At 39.7% G+C, this 15,544-nt stretch overlaps 1 protein-coding gene across 1 annotated transcript in view; it reads left to right on the top strand.

Annotated features, from left to right (window-relative positions):
• Positions 1-15,185, top strand: part of LOC107001414 (serine/arginine-rich splicing factor RSZ21A-like) — a 16,524-nt gene extending 1,339 nt beyond the window's left edge. The window contains exon 3 of the mRNA XM_015199472.1: positions 15,103-15,185. Within this exon, the coding sequence (XP_015054958.1) occupies positions 15,103-15,185 (83 nt within the window). The remainder of the gene's footprint in view (positions 1-15,102) is intronic.
• Positions 15,186-15,544: the final 359 nt, after the last annotated feature.

Genomic DNA, 15,544 nt, shown 5'->3' with positions numbered 1-15,544 from the left:
TGTCTCAGAATACCCAGTACTCACTCAACCGTATATACATGATACTCCTCGGAAATACATCGAGAGTTCATGACCCATGGGGGACTCGCGAGGTCCATATACCGACACGGACGATCTCCACGTGTCTGTGCGGACGATCTCAACGCACTATCATAATATCAAACAATTTTCGCACGGACGGTCTCCACGTGCCCAAATTACAATCTTAACATCTCACCATCCCCAGCACGGACGGTCTCCACGTGCCCAACTTATACTCAATCTCATGTCAATGCATGTACACAATATTATTTCAATAAAGGGGATGATGATGCACCCGAATCAGTCAAATATCGACATACTACATAACCACCTCGATTATCACAACTATACAGGTGTAATAAAGAAAACACAATCACACAAGGATTCAAGTCAATAATATATCACCTAATGCCCATATGCTTGGCATTCTCAAATTACAATTCACATTCTATAGTAGTAATTTTCCGTTTTATAACACCGGTAATCGTACCAATGCCCGTCACACCATTGATACGAGACCCCCATCTTTCGCCCTTACCCCTTTGTCTATTTTCATTTTTAATCTTTAATTAGGAAAACGTCCTTCAACAAGTCTAAAAGTCTTAACATACCTTAAGAGCCGAACCTCGTGCCACGAATCTTCAAGATAGTTCCTTCCCTTTTCGCAAAGTTTCGGAACGTTCCCAATCTACCAATTATGCAATATTCATAAGTAAGCAAATTTTTTGTAGACATTCAAATTAGTATATGTCTATCATAGACGCTAAACTCACTCATATTTCTAACCAAACTCCCAATCTTGATATATATTGGTATGCCAAATTTTTCATACTTGCTAAATTTCAAGCCAAGAAATTAACTTTAACATCTCCCAATACCCCTTGAATTCAATGTTAAATTATATAATATACACCTAATAATTAATTACCTATCTCAATATATCAAACTAATATCTTAGTTTTATATATGTATAAAATAATAATCAACAATTCACTGCTCCAACGCGACCTTCTCCTTTTTCTTTTTTTTTTCTTCCTAAACGTCAATTCCCTGCAACCTGCCAATTCCTTTTTTTTAAGGCATTCTCTTAATTGCCAATCATTGGCATGATTGCCCAATGATTGGCGTGAGATTCCATTCCCCTCCCCACCATTTTAATACCAAAAAGATATACTAATAATAATGAATACGAGAAAATTATAGACCAACGACCCTCTTTTTTTTTCAAGTCTGCAACTATGACAATATATAAATTTCAACTTTAAAAATATTCCTATATATGGCAATCATTAGGAATTCTTAATAACTAAACATCCATTCAATTCAATCTAATAATTTTACTAAAGTTATATCTCTTTTAATAACAAGTTACGACAAACAATACGATATCAACAGATTCTTCACGCCAACAATTTTTACCACTAATGCATGCTTATGCAGAATATAGATCGGTTAAGGAAAAAATTTTACCTTCAATATTTTACTTCGTTCCTCTTTGTTCTGTAATCTACGCTGCCCAAAAAAAATCAGTTTCTACCTCTTTTGTTTTCTGCCCTTCTAATGTTAATTAAGTAAAATAAATAAACTAACCCCAGAGTGTTTACTCTCTCACTGACGGGAGAGGCTGCTATATGGTTCATTGAGCTCCCATACAACTCAATCTTCACTTGGAACAAATTAAGAGATGTTTTCTTAGCACGCTACTATCCGGTCTCCAAAAAACTAAACCACAAAGACAGAGTGAACAACTTTGTGGCACTACCAGGAGAGTCAGTTAGTAGTTCTTGGGATAGATTCACCTCATTCTTGAGAAGTGTTCCAAATCACCGTATAGATGATGAGTCACTGAAGGAATACTTCTATCGGGGACAGGATGATAACAATAAAGCGGTGTTGGACACTATAGCAGGTGGATCTTATGGGGAGTGTCCTTATGCTGAGATCACAGAAAAACTAGAGAAAATCTCCCGGAATAACAAAGCTTGGAGTACTAGGAAGTCTGATGCAGGGAGAAACACCTTCGCAGTGCAGTCCACTCACAACCCAGCCACAGATGAGATTCGGGAAGAAATGGCTCAGATGAGAACCGAGCTTGGGTTGGTACTAAAACATGTCACTGGGTGCAGAAAAGATAAATGCAGTCAATTACTTGGCTAAACCACCACCTCCTAATGATGAATGCTATTATGCGTAGGACACTTATGCAGTAAATGAGCAGACGGGGGGTTTCCGACCAAGCGCCCAAGGCTCNTGCTCAAATCAGAATAACTGGCGCCAAGGTCAAGGGAACCAAGGTCGGAACTATGGTAACTACAACCGTAAGGGTCATTATGTTCGAGATGGAAACTACAACCGCGACAACAACTTTAACAGGGGTAACTATGCTAATAGAAACGACAGGAATGGGCCCTATGTCCCTCCTCAAAATCGTGAAGTTACTCCTAGGGATGGTGGAGATAGTATGGCGCGAGTTGAGGATATGTTGCACAAAATGATGAGGAGGTTCGATGCTAGTGATGAGCACATTAAAGAGTTAAGGGGTGATTTAGCTAGTATTGGGCAAAAAGTTGATACACATGCAATTTCGATTAAACAGATCGAATTGCAAGTGGCCCAATTATCTGCGACAGTGAACACACGGCAACCGGGCACTCTTCCTAGCAACACTGTCCAAAATCCAAAGAATGATGCGCACTGTATGGCAATCACTACTCGGGGTGGTAGGCAAACCATTGACCCACCTATGCCATCTACTGAGGAAAATGTGAGAAAGGATAATGATAATGTGGTAAAGGGTAGTGGTGAAGCAGAGGAAAGTAATGGAAAAGATGCAGAAGTACCTATCAAGGTAATTCCCATGCCTAGGCCACCACCACCCTTCCCTCAGAGATTAGTGAAAAAGACCGAGGATGGTAAATACCGGCGTTTCATAACAATGTTGAAGCAGCTTTCTATCAATGTCCCTTTGGTAGAAGCTCTAGAACAAATGCCCGGTTATGCCAAATTTATGAAAGATCTGGTCACCAAGAAAAGATCAGTCACTTTTGAGGATGATGATAGACTGCAACATTGTAGTGCTATATCAACAAGATCCCTCGTACAAAAGAAAGAAGATCCGGGTGCGTTCACTATTCCTTGTACAGTTAGGACATTACATTTTGCGAAAGCATTATGTGATCTGGGGGCAAGCATAAATCTCATGCCCCTCTCAATTTACAAGAAGTTGGGTTTGAGGGATCCAAAACCCACTGCGATGTGGCTACTGATGGCTGATCGGACAGTGAAACGGCCTATAGGGATACTCCATGATGTGCTAGTAAAAGTGGAGTCGTTCATCTTTCCGGCTGGTTTTGTTATTCTTGATTGTGAGGTCGATTTTGAAGTACCTATTATTCTTGAGAGGCCATTCCTTGCTACAGGTAGAGCCTTAGTTGATATGGAGAAGGGACAGATGACATTTCGGTTGAATAATGAAGAAGCGACCTTCAACATTTGTAGGACGATGAGGCAGAGTGGTGAGCTCCAATCGGTATCTGCCATATCCCACAAAGAAAAGATGAAGAAGGAGAATGAAGAAAAAAGTGAAAAACAAGAGTTTATGGTTGGGGATTTGGTGCTTGTAGACAGTTCTGGGGTGCCTTGTCTTCCTGGCAAGCTCAAGTCCAAATGGACTGGCCCTTACTTGATTACCCAAGTATTCCCTCATGGAGCAGTTGAGTTAAAAGCCAAGGAGGAAGTGCGGTTTGAGGTTAATAGAGAACGCATAAAACTCTATTTTGGGCATAAAGCATCGGGGGATAAAGTAATAGAGGCAAACCATCTTGATGAAGGCTGAGTAATCAAGTGTCCTCAGTCGTGCCGCGACGTTAAATCAGGCGCTTGTTGGGAGGAAACCCAATACTTATAGTTTTTTTTTTCTTTCATTCTTTCTAGTAATGGTAGCATTCTCTACTAATGGGTTTTACATTTGCAGGCACATCACCAGGAAATTCTGCAGAAGATCACTCTGAAACAGTCACCAACGGACACATGCGACGGACCGTCGTGCTGTCGACGGTCCGTCCTGCACAACCGTGCTGATTGTCAGAGACCCTATTCCTAAAGGTCTCTCACATTTTCTAAGTGTCCTCCAACGGACATCTACGACGGACCATCATACTCTCGACGGCTCGTCCTGCATAACCGTCATGGCGGTCACAGACTCCTCTCTTAAGGGTCTCCATTTTTTTTAAGTGTCCCACGACGGACATCGACGACGGACCGTCATAATCACAACGGTCCGTGCTGATTGTCGGCGCTTTGCGCCCCAGGTTTGCTTCACCTACCACTCTTGTATTTCAATTTTTTTATGCATTGGGGACAGTTACATGTCTTTTTGTTGGGGGTGGGGTAAATGGAAAGTGAGTGTTTGGGTGAAGTGTGAGTAGCCCAATTCACTATCTTCTTTTGGGGTTTTCTTGCCTGTGTTCTTTTTCCCCAAGAGACTGATTACTTTTTCTGTTGAACCGGCATGTCTATATCTTTCGTACATAGTTTAATTCTTGAGCATGATGGCTAAAATGATATCCTGATAAACTTGAAAATGATGCATGACCAGGCATAGTAACTGATAATTGTGTGGCTCTAAACATGACATAGAGTTACACCATTGCATTACCCTAAGTCTTAAATTCGAACTAGGTGTATGATAATCTGGTATAGTGATGAGATGTCAAGTGAGTGTGAGGAAAATTCGAATAAGTCCACTATTGGTACTGAGCTAGAACTTGCCTGGTTAGTCCTGCTGAAAGTAAGGTGTAATAGACTATTAGGAAAGGATCATAGGCCCTTATTCAATATAGCCCATTTCTAGCCTGAATAAAAGAAAACCAAATGAAATTTATCCTTCTTTGATCCAAATGATCTGAGCTTAAAATAGACCTTTCTTTTTCACCCCAACTTGTCTTTTCCGGGAACAATGTGTTGGCCCTGGTCCCTCCTTGGACATGTGCACCTTAGCTTATGCCAAAAGCATAAGTTGTGGGTGGCTAATGCAGTAAACAACCTTCGTTATGGCCCTGACCCAACTTTGGGTATTGTGTACCTTGACTCATGGCAAAGCCATGCGTTGAGGGTGGCTATTATGAGGAATGCTCTGGAAAGTGGGGTTGAAAGAACAAAGAGAAAGAAATAACAAAAGTAAAGTGACTCAAGAATTCGTTGAAAGAAAAGTAAAGAAAAAGAAAAATATACAAGAATTACAAACAAGAAAAGAAGAGAGTCACTTACACAAATGAAGAAAGAAGAGAAATAGCAAGGTGAAAGAATATGAGAAACTGGGCGAGATAAAATGATAGAAAGTGGAAGGTTTAGCCGATATGTCAAGGAGGGAAAAAAAGTCACTAAAGTATACCTAAATGCACACTACCTGACCCGGAGCCTATGTTACTAGCTAAGAAAGTCCTATCGTGATCCTAAGGGTTGTATAGCGAACTTAAGGCAGTGAAAATAAGGGCAAGCTTCTGGCAATAGGTATGAATGAGTGTGACTTTGTTCTGAGAGCGAGTGTTGAAAAGTAATCCTTATACTCGAACTGAAACCATTGTGTGAAAAATGAGGATTTTGTTTAAAAGTGAGGACACTAGTTGCAATACCGGAATTGTTAGCACCTCGGTGAAAAATTGAAGAGGATAGGTGTTAATGCATGGTGAGTCTGTGTCATGTTCTGATCCCACATAATTCAAGCCTTATAGTGATAGCATGCATAGATTTGATGAGATTAATCGGGATGGATAGCCAAATGATTGCAAAGGATAAAACATGGATACTATTGTATAAAGATTTTGTATGGAGTCATAGTGCGTCGCTTGAGGAAAAACAACGAATTTAAGTTGAGGGTGTTGATATATCGTGGTTTGACGATATTATTAATACTTCTTCCTCAAGTTTAGTGTGTCCAAAAGCCTTTTTGTGCTAATTTTTATATAAGTTACTTTTTATTTTGCAGGAAATCTGTCCGAAGCTGAATGCGGAGATTTTGAGCGAAGAATGCAGAAGAGACCACCTACGAAGCTTATGACAGTCCGTCGTGCTTGTGACGGTCCGTAGGTGGCAGCGTAGTGAAGCTGCTGAAGGAAAATGGGGAAGTCTGACCAAGTGTGGGGTTACGAAGCTTGTGACGGTCCGTCGTGTCTATGACGGTCCGTCCTGCAGGTTCGTCGTGAAGTTCAGAGAAGTGATCCAGTTCCCAGATTCCAAGAGTTGAAGTGTTTCAGAACGAAGACCCTCGACGGACCATTGTGCCTATGACGGTCCGTCATACTTACCGTCGAGGGTGGTGAATAGAGCAGCAGAAGAAATTTCACAAGTATGGGACGACGGAGTCCATGACGGTCCGTCATGACCACGACGATCCGTCGCGTGGTCCGTCGACCCAGCCGCGTTTTGGCAGATTTCCAGCAAACAGAGCCCTTGTTTAATTAGGTTTTTTTTTATTTTTTATAAATAGTTCAAAAAACCTCATTTTTTAGGTTAGACGGCGGATAGCTAGACTCTGTTACGTTAGATTCTATTAGATTAGACATCATATTCTTAGACTTTGTGTATTAGTGTTGGATTTTGAGATTCTTGCAAGTGATTTTTGGAGATTAATCAAGCAAACTTTTTGATTTTACTCTTTCTCATTGAATTAAGTACATGAATTCTTATCTACTATATTTGAATATTGTGTTTATGGCTATGAGTAACTAAACTCCATAACTAGGGTTGTGGGAACCGTAGGCAAATAATGAGATAAACCCTAACTAAAATAATAATTCTAGAATAGTGTCTTAAATGTATTAATAATTCTTTCGCTTAGAAGTCTTTTTAACGGATGGCCAACGTTAGAACTCGCCTTAATGCTACTTGCCGGACCAAGGAGGTAGATAATAGGAAAAGAATTATTAACACAGATTTAGTGTATACTATCTAATAGGCTAGTATTGATTGGTACGAGGTAATAACTTAGTCAAATATCGAATACGATGCTTAATATGAGGTAAGGATAAGGGTTAGGATAGCAACACACGTAGCCGGACCATGGTGCGGAGTGAGATTTTCTAGATGCCGGACCAAGGATTTAGATATACATAACTTATCACTTTGCATGCAAGATACTAGGAAAGAATTGTTATAGTTAGAGTTATCAAGTTATGAACCTGTGGGGAACACGTAAACCCTAGTTACTCTGATTAATTGATTAAAATCCAACATTCAAAGTTGTTAAGTGTCTCTGTCAAGTTTGTTAATTAATTTTACTCATTTAGAAATAGAAACCCCCCTTTATTGTTTTTACATTCCAAGGAAGTCATTGACCAAACAATAGTAATAACAGGTTGAAGTTAAGTCTAGACTATTTTCCTCGTGGGAACGATCCCAACCTCACTAGTTGGGTTATTTACTTGACACGACCGCTTTACTTCTTATTTGAGAAGTAAGTTTGAGCGTATCAGATGGCCCAGCACACAGAGCAGAAGATCGCTGAGGTTCATAAGCGCTTAGACACTTTTGAGTTGCGGGTGCTAGCCCGGCCAGCCCCTCGATGGACGTGTCAACTCTTCATGCTGAGGTTGAGAGTCTGCGAAATGATATTAATATGATCTTAGAGACTAGGGTGTCTGAGTTTGAGGCCCCTTCTGCAGAGCCTGCTGAAGACACAGTGTTGGCGGCTTTATTCGCCACTTCTGAGATTCCACCACCTCCCCCTCAAGAGAATGCCAAGAGGCATAGGGGTCGAGAGGAGGATGAGGCTAGATCAAGGAAGAAGGAGTGCCTTGACATGGAGTATGCGAGGAGAGCCTCAATTGCTGATGAGGAGGCGCGTCTGATCAAGGCTGTAGAGCCAGCTGCTGGGGCATCTAGCTCCAGAGATGTGGAGACAACGGGAGGCACTACTGATAGTGCTTTTGCTAATGAGGACACTACTGAGGGTGTCCAGACTACATAAGACACTACATAGGGTGTCCAGCTTACTGATCGTCGGCGCTTTGCGCCTCAGGTTTGATTCACCTACCACTCTCGTATTTCCGTTTTTGTATGCATTGGGGACAATTGCATATCTTTTTGTTGGGGGTGGGGTAAATGGAAAGTGAGTGCTAGGGTGAAGTCTGAGTAGCCCAATTCACGATCCTCTTTTGGGGTTTTCTTGCATGTGTTATTTTCCCCTAAGAGAATGATTATTTTTATTGTTGAACCGGCATGTCTATATCTTGTGTACATAGTATAACTCTGAAGCATGATGTCTAAAACAAAAATAATATCCTGATGTAATGAAAATGATGCATGGCTAGGCACAGTATTTGTTAAATGTGTGGTTCTAAGCATGACATAGAGATACACCACTACATAAACCTAAGTCTAAGACTTGAACTAGGTGTCTGATAATTTGGTAGAGTAATGAGATGTCAAGTGAGTGTGAGGAAAATTTGTATAGTCCACTATTTGTTCTGAGCTAGAACTTGCCTGGTTAGTCCTGCTAAAAGTAAGTTGTAACAGACAATTAGTAAAGGATCATAGGCCTTTGTTCAATATAGCAAAAAAATTTTAAAAAAAAACCAATGAAATTAATCCCTTTTTAATCCAAATGATTTGAGCTTAAAATAGACTTTTATTTTCACCCCAACTGATCTTTTCTGGGAATAATGTGTTGGCCCTGGTCCTTCCTTGGACCTGTGAACCTCAGCTTATGCCAAAAGCATAAGTTGAGGGTGGCTAATGCAGTAAACAACCTTTTCGTGGCTCCGACCCAACTTTGGGTATTGTGTACTTTGACTCATGGCAAAGCCATGAGTTGAGGGTGGCTATTATGAGGAATGCTCTGGAAAGTGGGGTTGAAAGAACAAAGAGAGAGAAATAACAAAAGTAAAGTGACTCAAGAACCAGTTGAAAGAAAAGTGAAATAATATATATATATAATAAATACAAGCAAGAAAAGAGAAAGAGTCACTTACACAAATGAAGAAAGAAGGGAAAATAGTAAGGTGAAAGAATATGAGAAATTGGGAGAAATAAAATGATAAAAAGTTATATGTTTAGCCGATATGTCAATGAGGGCAAAAAGTCACTAAAGTATACCTAAATATACCCTACTTGACCCTGATCCTATGTTACAAGCTAAGAAGTTCCTATCGTGATCCTAAGAGTTGTATGGCGAACTTAAAGCAGTGAAAATAAGGGCAAGCTTATGGCAATATGTACGAATGGGTTTTGAATTTTTTCTGAGAGTGAGTGTTGAAAAGTAATCCTTATACTCAAACTGAAGTCATTGTGTGAAAAATGAGTATGTTGTTTTGAAGTGAGGACACTAGTTGCAATACCGGAAATATTAGCACCTTGGTGAGAAATTGAAGAGGATAGGTGTCAGTGCGTGGTGAGTCTGTGTCATGGTCTGATTCCACATAATTCAATCCTAATAGTGATAACATGCATAAACATGATGAGATTGATCGGTATTGATAGCCAAATGATTGCGAAAGCTAAAATATGGATACTATTGTACAAAGATTTTGTAGTGAGTCATAGTGCGTCGCTTGTGGAAAAACAACAAATTTAAGTTGATGGTGTTGATATACCGTGGTTTCACGGTATTTTTAATTCTTTTTCTTAATTTTAGTGTGTGTCCAAAAGCCTTTTTGTATTGATTTTTATGTAAGTTTCTCCTTATTTGCAGGAAATTTATCCAAAGATGAACGCATAATGTTTTGAGCGAGAAATGCAGAAGAAACCACCTACGAAGCTTGTGACGGTCCGTAGGTGGCATCGTAGTGAAGCTGCTAAAGAAAGATGGAGAAGTGTGACCTAAGTGTGGGATTACAGAAGTCCATGACGGACCGTCATAGCCACGACTGTCCGTCCTGCTGGTTCGTTGCAATGATCATAGAGTAGCCCAGTACCCAAATTCCAAGAAGTTCAAGTATTATGGAACGGAGACCCTCAACGTACTGTCGTGCTTTGAACGGTCCGTGATACCTGTTCGTCGAGGGTAATGAAGAACGCAGCAGAAGAATTTGTGAAGTATGGGACGACGAAGGCCATGACGGTCTGTCGTGACCACGACGGTCCGTCACGAGGTCCTTCGACCCAGCCGCGTTTTGACAGATTTTCAGTAATTAGAATCATTCTTTTATTAGGTTTTTTTTATTATAAATAGTTCGAAAAACCTCATTTTTGGGGTTAAACTCTTTGTTAGTAGACTCTTTGATATTAGACTTTTTGATTGTTAGACTTTTGGAGAATCTTTAGTTCTCTTGTTCAAGTATGGAAGGATTAATTTCAGCAATTGTTACACTTTTTTTTTGAATTGATTGTTGGTGATTTTGTTGAATAATCAAGTGAATTTCTGTTTTTTATTCTTTCTCGTCAAAGTAAGTGCATGAATTCTTATATTAAATATATGAGTATTGTGATTATGACTATAGGTAACTAAACTCCATAACTAGGGTTGTGGGAACTATGGGTGAATAATGAGGTAAAATTTAAATAAAATAACAATTCCAGAATAGTGTCTTGCATGTATTGATAATTCTTTCGTTTAGATGTCTTTTTAACGGATGGCCAACATTAGAACTCGCCTTAATTCTACTTGCCGGACCAAGGACGTAGATAATAGGAAAAGAATTATCAACATAGATTTAGTGTATACTATCTAATTGGCTAGTGTCGATTGGTACGAGGTAATAACTTAGGCAAATATCGAATACAATGCTTAATATGAGGTTAAGGTAAGGGTTAGTATAGCAACACACGTAGCCGAACCAAGGTGCGGAGTGAAATTTTCTAGATGCCGGACCAAGGATTTAGAAATACATAACTTATCACTTTGCATGCAAGATACTAGGAAAGAATTGTTATAGTTAGAATTATCAAGTTAGGAACCTGTGGGGAACACTTAAACCCTAGTTACTTTTATTAATTGATTAAACTCCAAGATTTGAATCATTTAGTTGTTTACTTTAATTTAGTTAGTTATTTTAATTAATTTAGAAATAAAACCCCCCCTTGTATTGTCTTTTGTTTCTAAGGAAACAATTGACTAAATAATAGTAATAATAGATTAAAGTAGCCCATGTTGAGGAAAAAAGACAGGAGCTATAGAAGGATGTTCACGAACTTGCTCGCTTGGGAGTTCGCCTTATGAGCATATCAGATAGCGGTGTAACAGTTCAGAATGGGGCAGAATTTTCTTTGGTAGTGGAGGTTAAGGAAAATAAAGAGAGTGATCCAATCTTTCTTGAACTAAAGGGTGCAGTCAACAATCAGAGAGTGGAGGTTTCTCCCAAGGGGGAGATGGTGTACTTCGCTACCAAGGTAGATTGTATGTTCCTGATGTGGGAGAGTTGAGGCAACATATTCTTGCAGAAGCTCATAACTCCAGGTATTCTATTCATCTAGGTGCCACTAAGATGTACCGCGATCTGCGGGAAGTCTATTGGTGGAATGGCATGAAGAGGGATATAGCAGACTTTGTGAGTAAGTGCCCCAACAGCCAGCAAGTCAAGGTAGAACATCAGAAACCAAGATATGACTCAAGAGATCGATATTCCTACTTGGAAGTGGGATATGATCAATATGGATTTCATCACAGGGTTACCTCGTACTCGCTGACAACATGACTCAACTTGGATGATAGTTGATAGGATGACTAAGTATTCTTGCTTTTTTGCTGTCAAGACTACATATTCGGCAGAAGACTATGCCAAGCTTTACCTTACTGAAATTTTGAGGTTGCATGATGTTCCTTTGTCTATCATCTCAGATAGAGGTCCTCAGTTTACATCTCAATTCTGGATGTCATTTCAAAAAGGTCTTGGTACTCAAGTTAACCTTAGTATAGCATTTCATCCACAGACAGATGGGCAGGCAGAGCGTACCATTCAGACCTTAGAGGATATGTTGATAGCTTGTGTGATTGATTTCAAAGGTAGTTGGGATGATCACCTTCCTCTTATTGAGTTTGCCTACAATAATAGCTACCATTCCAGCATTCAGATGGCCCCTTATGAGGCTTTATATGGGTGTAGATGTAGATCTCCTATTGGTTGGTTTGAAGTAGGTGAAGCAGGTTTGATAGGGCCAGATTCATTCCTTGATGCTATGAAGAAAGTGCAACTCATTAGAGATAGACTTGAGACAGCCCAAAGTCGTCAGAAATCTTATGCAAATGTAAGGAGAAGGGAACTAGAGTTCCAAGTTGATGATTGGGTTTTTCTGAAAGTCTCACCTATGAAAGGGGTGATGAGATTTGGAAAGAAAGGGAATCTCAGTCCTAGATATGTAGGCCCTTACAAGATCTTGAAAAGGATTGGCAAGGTGGCATATGAGTTAGAGTTGCCAGCAAAATTAGCAGCAGCGCATCCGGTCTTCCATCTCTCACTCTTGAAGAAGTGTGTGGGTGACCCAGCCTCTATAGTGCCATTAGAGAGTGTGGTGGTGAAAGATAATCTTTCTTATCAGGATGTACCAGTTGAGATTCTTGACCGTCAGGTTAGAGAGAAACAAAGAAGTCGCTTCAGTTAAGGTTTTGTGGAGGAGTCAGTCCGTAGAGGGAGATACTTGGGAAGCAGAAGCAGCCATGAAAACAAAGTATCCTTACCTTTTTTCTTCCGATTCCACTCCAGCTTGAGGTAATAGTTCCTCTTCAGTTTTATAGTCATTCATGCGTAAATTCAGTTTTAGAATCATGTTCCCTCAGTTTTTACTTTCATTTTTAGCGTAACTGCATGTACTCATAACTCAGTTCTCAGTGTTTAGTAGTGGGGTTTGCATCTCTCTCCCTGTATTTCAGCTAGTTTAGTCTTCATTCGAGTACGGATGTTCCCAAGGGGGAGATAATGTAACACCCCGTAGCCAAAACAGACCAAAAATTAGTTTTTCAGAAAAATCTGCAGGTGCTACCAACGGTGGCATCGACGGACCGTAGCCTAAACCAAGGTCCGTCCTGCACAACCGTTGATGGGATCAGAAACTCCCAAAATTTCAGCTTAGAAAAATTGGTTAAGTCTTGGACGACGAACGGACTTATGGTCCGTAGGTCAAACGACGGTCCGTAGTCCATGACTGTCGATCAAGACTCCCTTCAACCACTCTCTGACAAGAGCTACGGATGGCCAGCATTGTTCGTAGGTGCACCTACGGTCCGTAGGCCTGACCGTAGGTGGAAAATTTGCAGCCAGTTAAGGGGAAATGTAGTTGGGTCAACTTAAAATGATCATAAATCTTAGCACAAAATTAATTAGGTCTCCATGACCTACGCACAGATATATAATTGAATTATCTTTCCATAGCCACCAACCTTGCTAAAATCAGACCTCCGAGTAAAAAGTTATGCCCATTTTAGTAAAGGCCTGTCGAACAGGCCCTCACGACGGACCCAACGACGGGGCGTCAGGCGCACGACGGACCGTCAGTCCTGGCCGTCGTGAGGCCCGACAACAACCTTCCCATGGGTCTTTTTGACCTTTCCCACTCTGTTTAAACCCTAAGTCACGTCATTTTGACCTTAAATCAGATTTTAGTCAGTTTAAGCCTAGAAACATAATTAAAACATATCCAAGTCAAATCATTAAATCAAAGCTTAGAAAATTAGAAGCAATAGAGGAGAAAAAAGCTCAATAACCCTAATTGAAGAACGCCACAAGCTCCAGCAATTCCAGCCCCGAAAATTAAGTATTTTTCTGTGGATTTCATCACCAGTTATGTGGGATTTCACTAGTGGGTTCCTTTCACCCATTGGGTCCTTAGTTTCAGTCAGTTCTTGATTCTCTTTTGATGATTAAACCTAGGTTTCTAGAACTTCAATATAACTTCATGAATTTATTAAATATATGTTCCAAATCAGATTATCATGTTATCACTCAGATTATCGCATGAATTTCAAAACCTAGCTTTATATTTCTTTAGTTTTTGAATTACACATGCTAGGTCATATATTTCAGACACTTCAGATATACATGCCTCCGTTATAAACGCATAATTACCATATTGATTGTTGCATTCTCAGTTTGCATGTTCAGTTTCGAGCTATCCAGTATTTACAGAAATTCAGATATAATCAGTTAATTTACAGAATTCATTGGGAGTAGCATAATACCGAGTTGGACTACGGTTTAGCGTACCCAATAGTCCCAAAACTACTAGCCAAGTAGCTTGCATGTCCCCTCTGTGGGAAATCAGTTTAGTGATCACGTCAGCATGCCTTTATACCTTTGGCAGGGTATATTGGGTCCTCTCGATGGGGCGTATACATCGGACTCCACATTTAGCTCAAGTGGTTTTATTATCGTCTATTAGTAGCTCCTACAGTTCAGTCAGACTCTCTGCATTGACCATTTATCAGTATATTCAGTATTCAGTTTTTTCATGTTATAAATTGGTCATTGCATCCAGTTAGCTCAGAAATCAGCACATCATTCAGATTATTATACTTATTTTTGTGCTTGTTCACTTATGTTTTATTTCAGCTTTACTCTATCCTACATGCTCAGTACCTTTCAAGTACTGACGCATACGTGCGCTACATCTTCTCGTGATGTAGATTCAGGTTCTCAGCATCCAAATCACGCATAGATAGATTTCTCGATATCCAGTTCAGAAGATTCAGTGGTGAGTCCTCATTCTCCTAGGACAACAGTCATGAGTTTCATTTCAGTCTTTAGTCATTTAGTTTCAGTTTTTGCTAGATTTAGCTGGGGCTTGTCCCAATAATTCTAGTATAGTTTAGAGGCTAGTTTCAGACATAGTTAGATTCAGCTTAGTATTGAGTTGATATTTCTTCTGTATTAAACTCATTGTTTTCAAATATCTCAGTTATAGAATATGAGTATTCCCCATCTTTTCATTTTAAGTATGATTTAGCTTCCGCAACAGTTTATTATCTTTAGTATGCTCATGATCATGCCAGCAGGGTTAGCTTGGGATCACTTGTGGTCCTAGGTTCTGTGTCCGCGTCTCGGGGGTAGCTCGGGGTGTGACACAAACTCGACCATCCAACTACTTCCAGTTAGACACATCTATATTGATTGATTCGGAGTATTAATTTTTTTTTGTAACTATAGTGTTTGACAGGCTTTTGCACACCTCAACTAACTCCACAAGATACCTATCGTCGCACCAGTAATAAAAAACATATGAGAGCTGGTCAAACCTGAGACTACATAATTCTTAAACTAGTTTATTGACCACAAGGTCACGCCCTTGGATAATCTAAGAACAATATTATACTAAGCACAATATAGTTCAGGTTGTTCAGCTAATGACAGTCTAATTGGTACATTATGTGACAATTTTATCTACTTTAATTAAGAATAGAAATTTCATACAGCCAAACGGAATACTCAAATTAGTTTAGGCTAGATGCACAATTTACTTATTGATTCATAGTAATTTACAGATCTAAAAAATTTCAGTCATTGTTCTAGTATTGTCCCTACTTGTACTGAAACAATCTAGTCAATGAACACAAAATTTAGGAGGATATTTAACAATAGTAATGAAATTTAAACAAAAA

The sequence above is a fragment of the Solanum pennellii genome, chromosome 10 (assembly GCF_001406875.1).
Source record: "Solanum pennellii chromosome 10, SPENNV200".
NCBI classification, from domain to species: Eukaryota; Viridiplantae; Streptophyta; class Magnoliopsida; order Solanales; family Solanaceae; genus Solanum; species Solanum pennellii.
The sequence above is the reverse complement of the archived record's forward strand: the minus strand, read 5'-3'. Positions and strand labels throughout refer to the sequence as shown.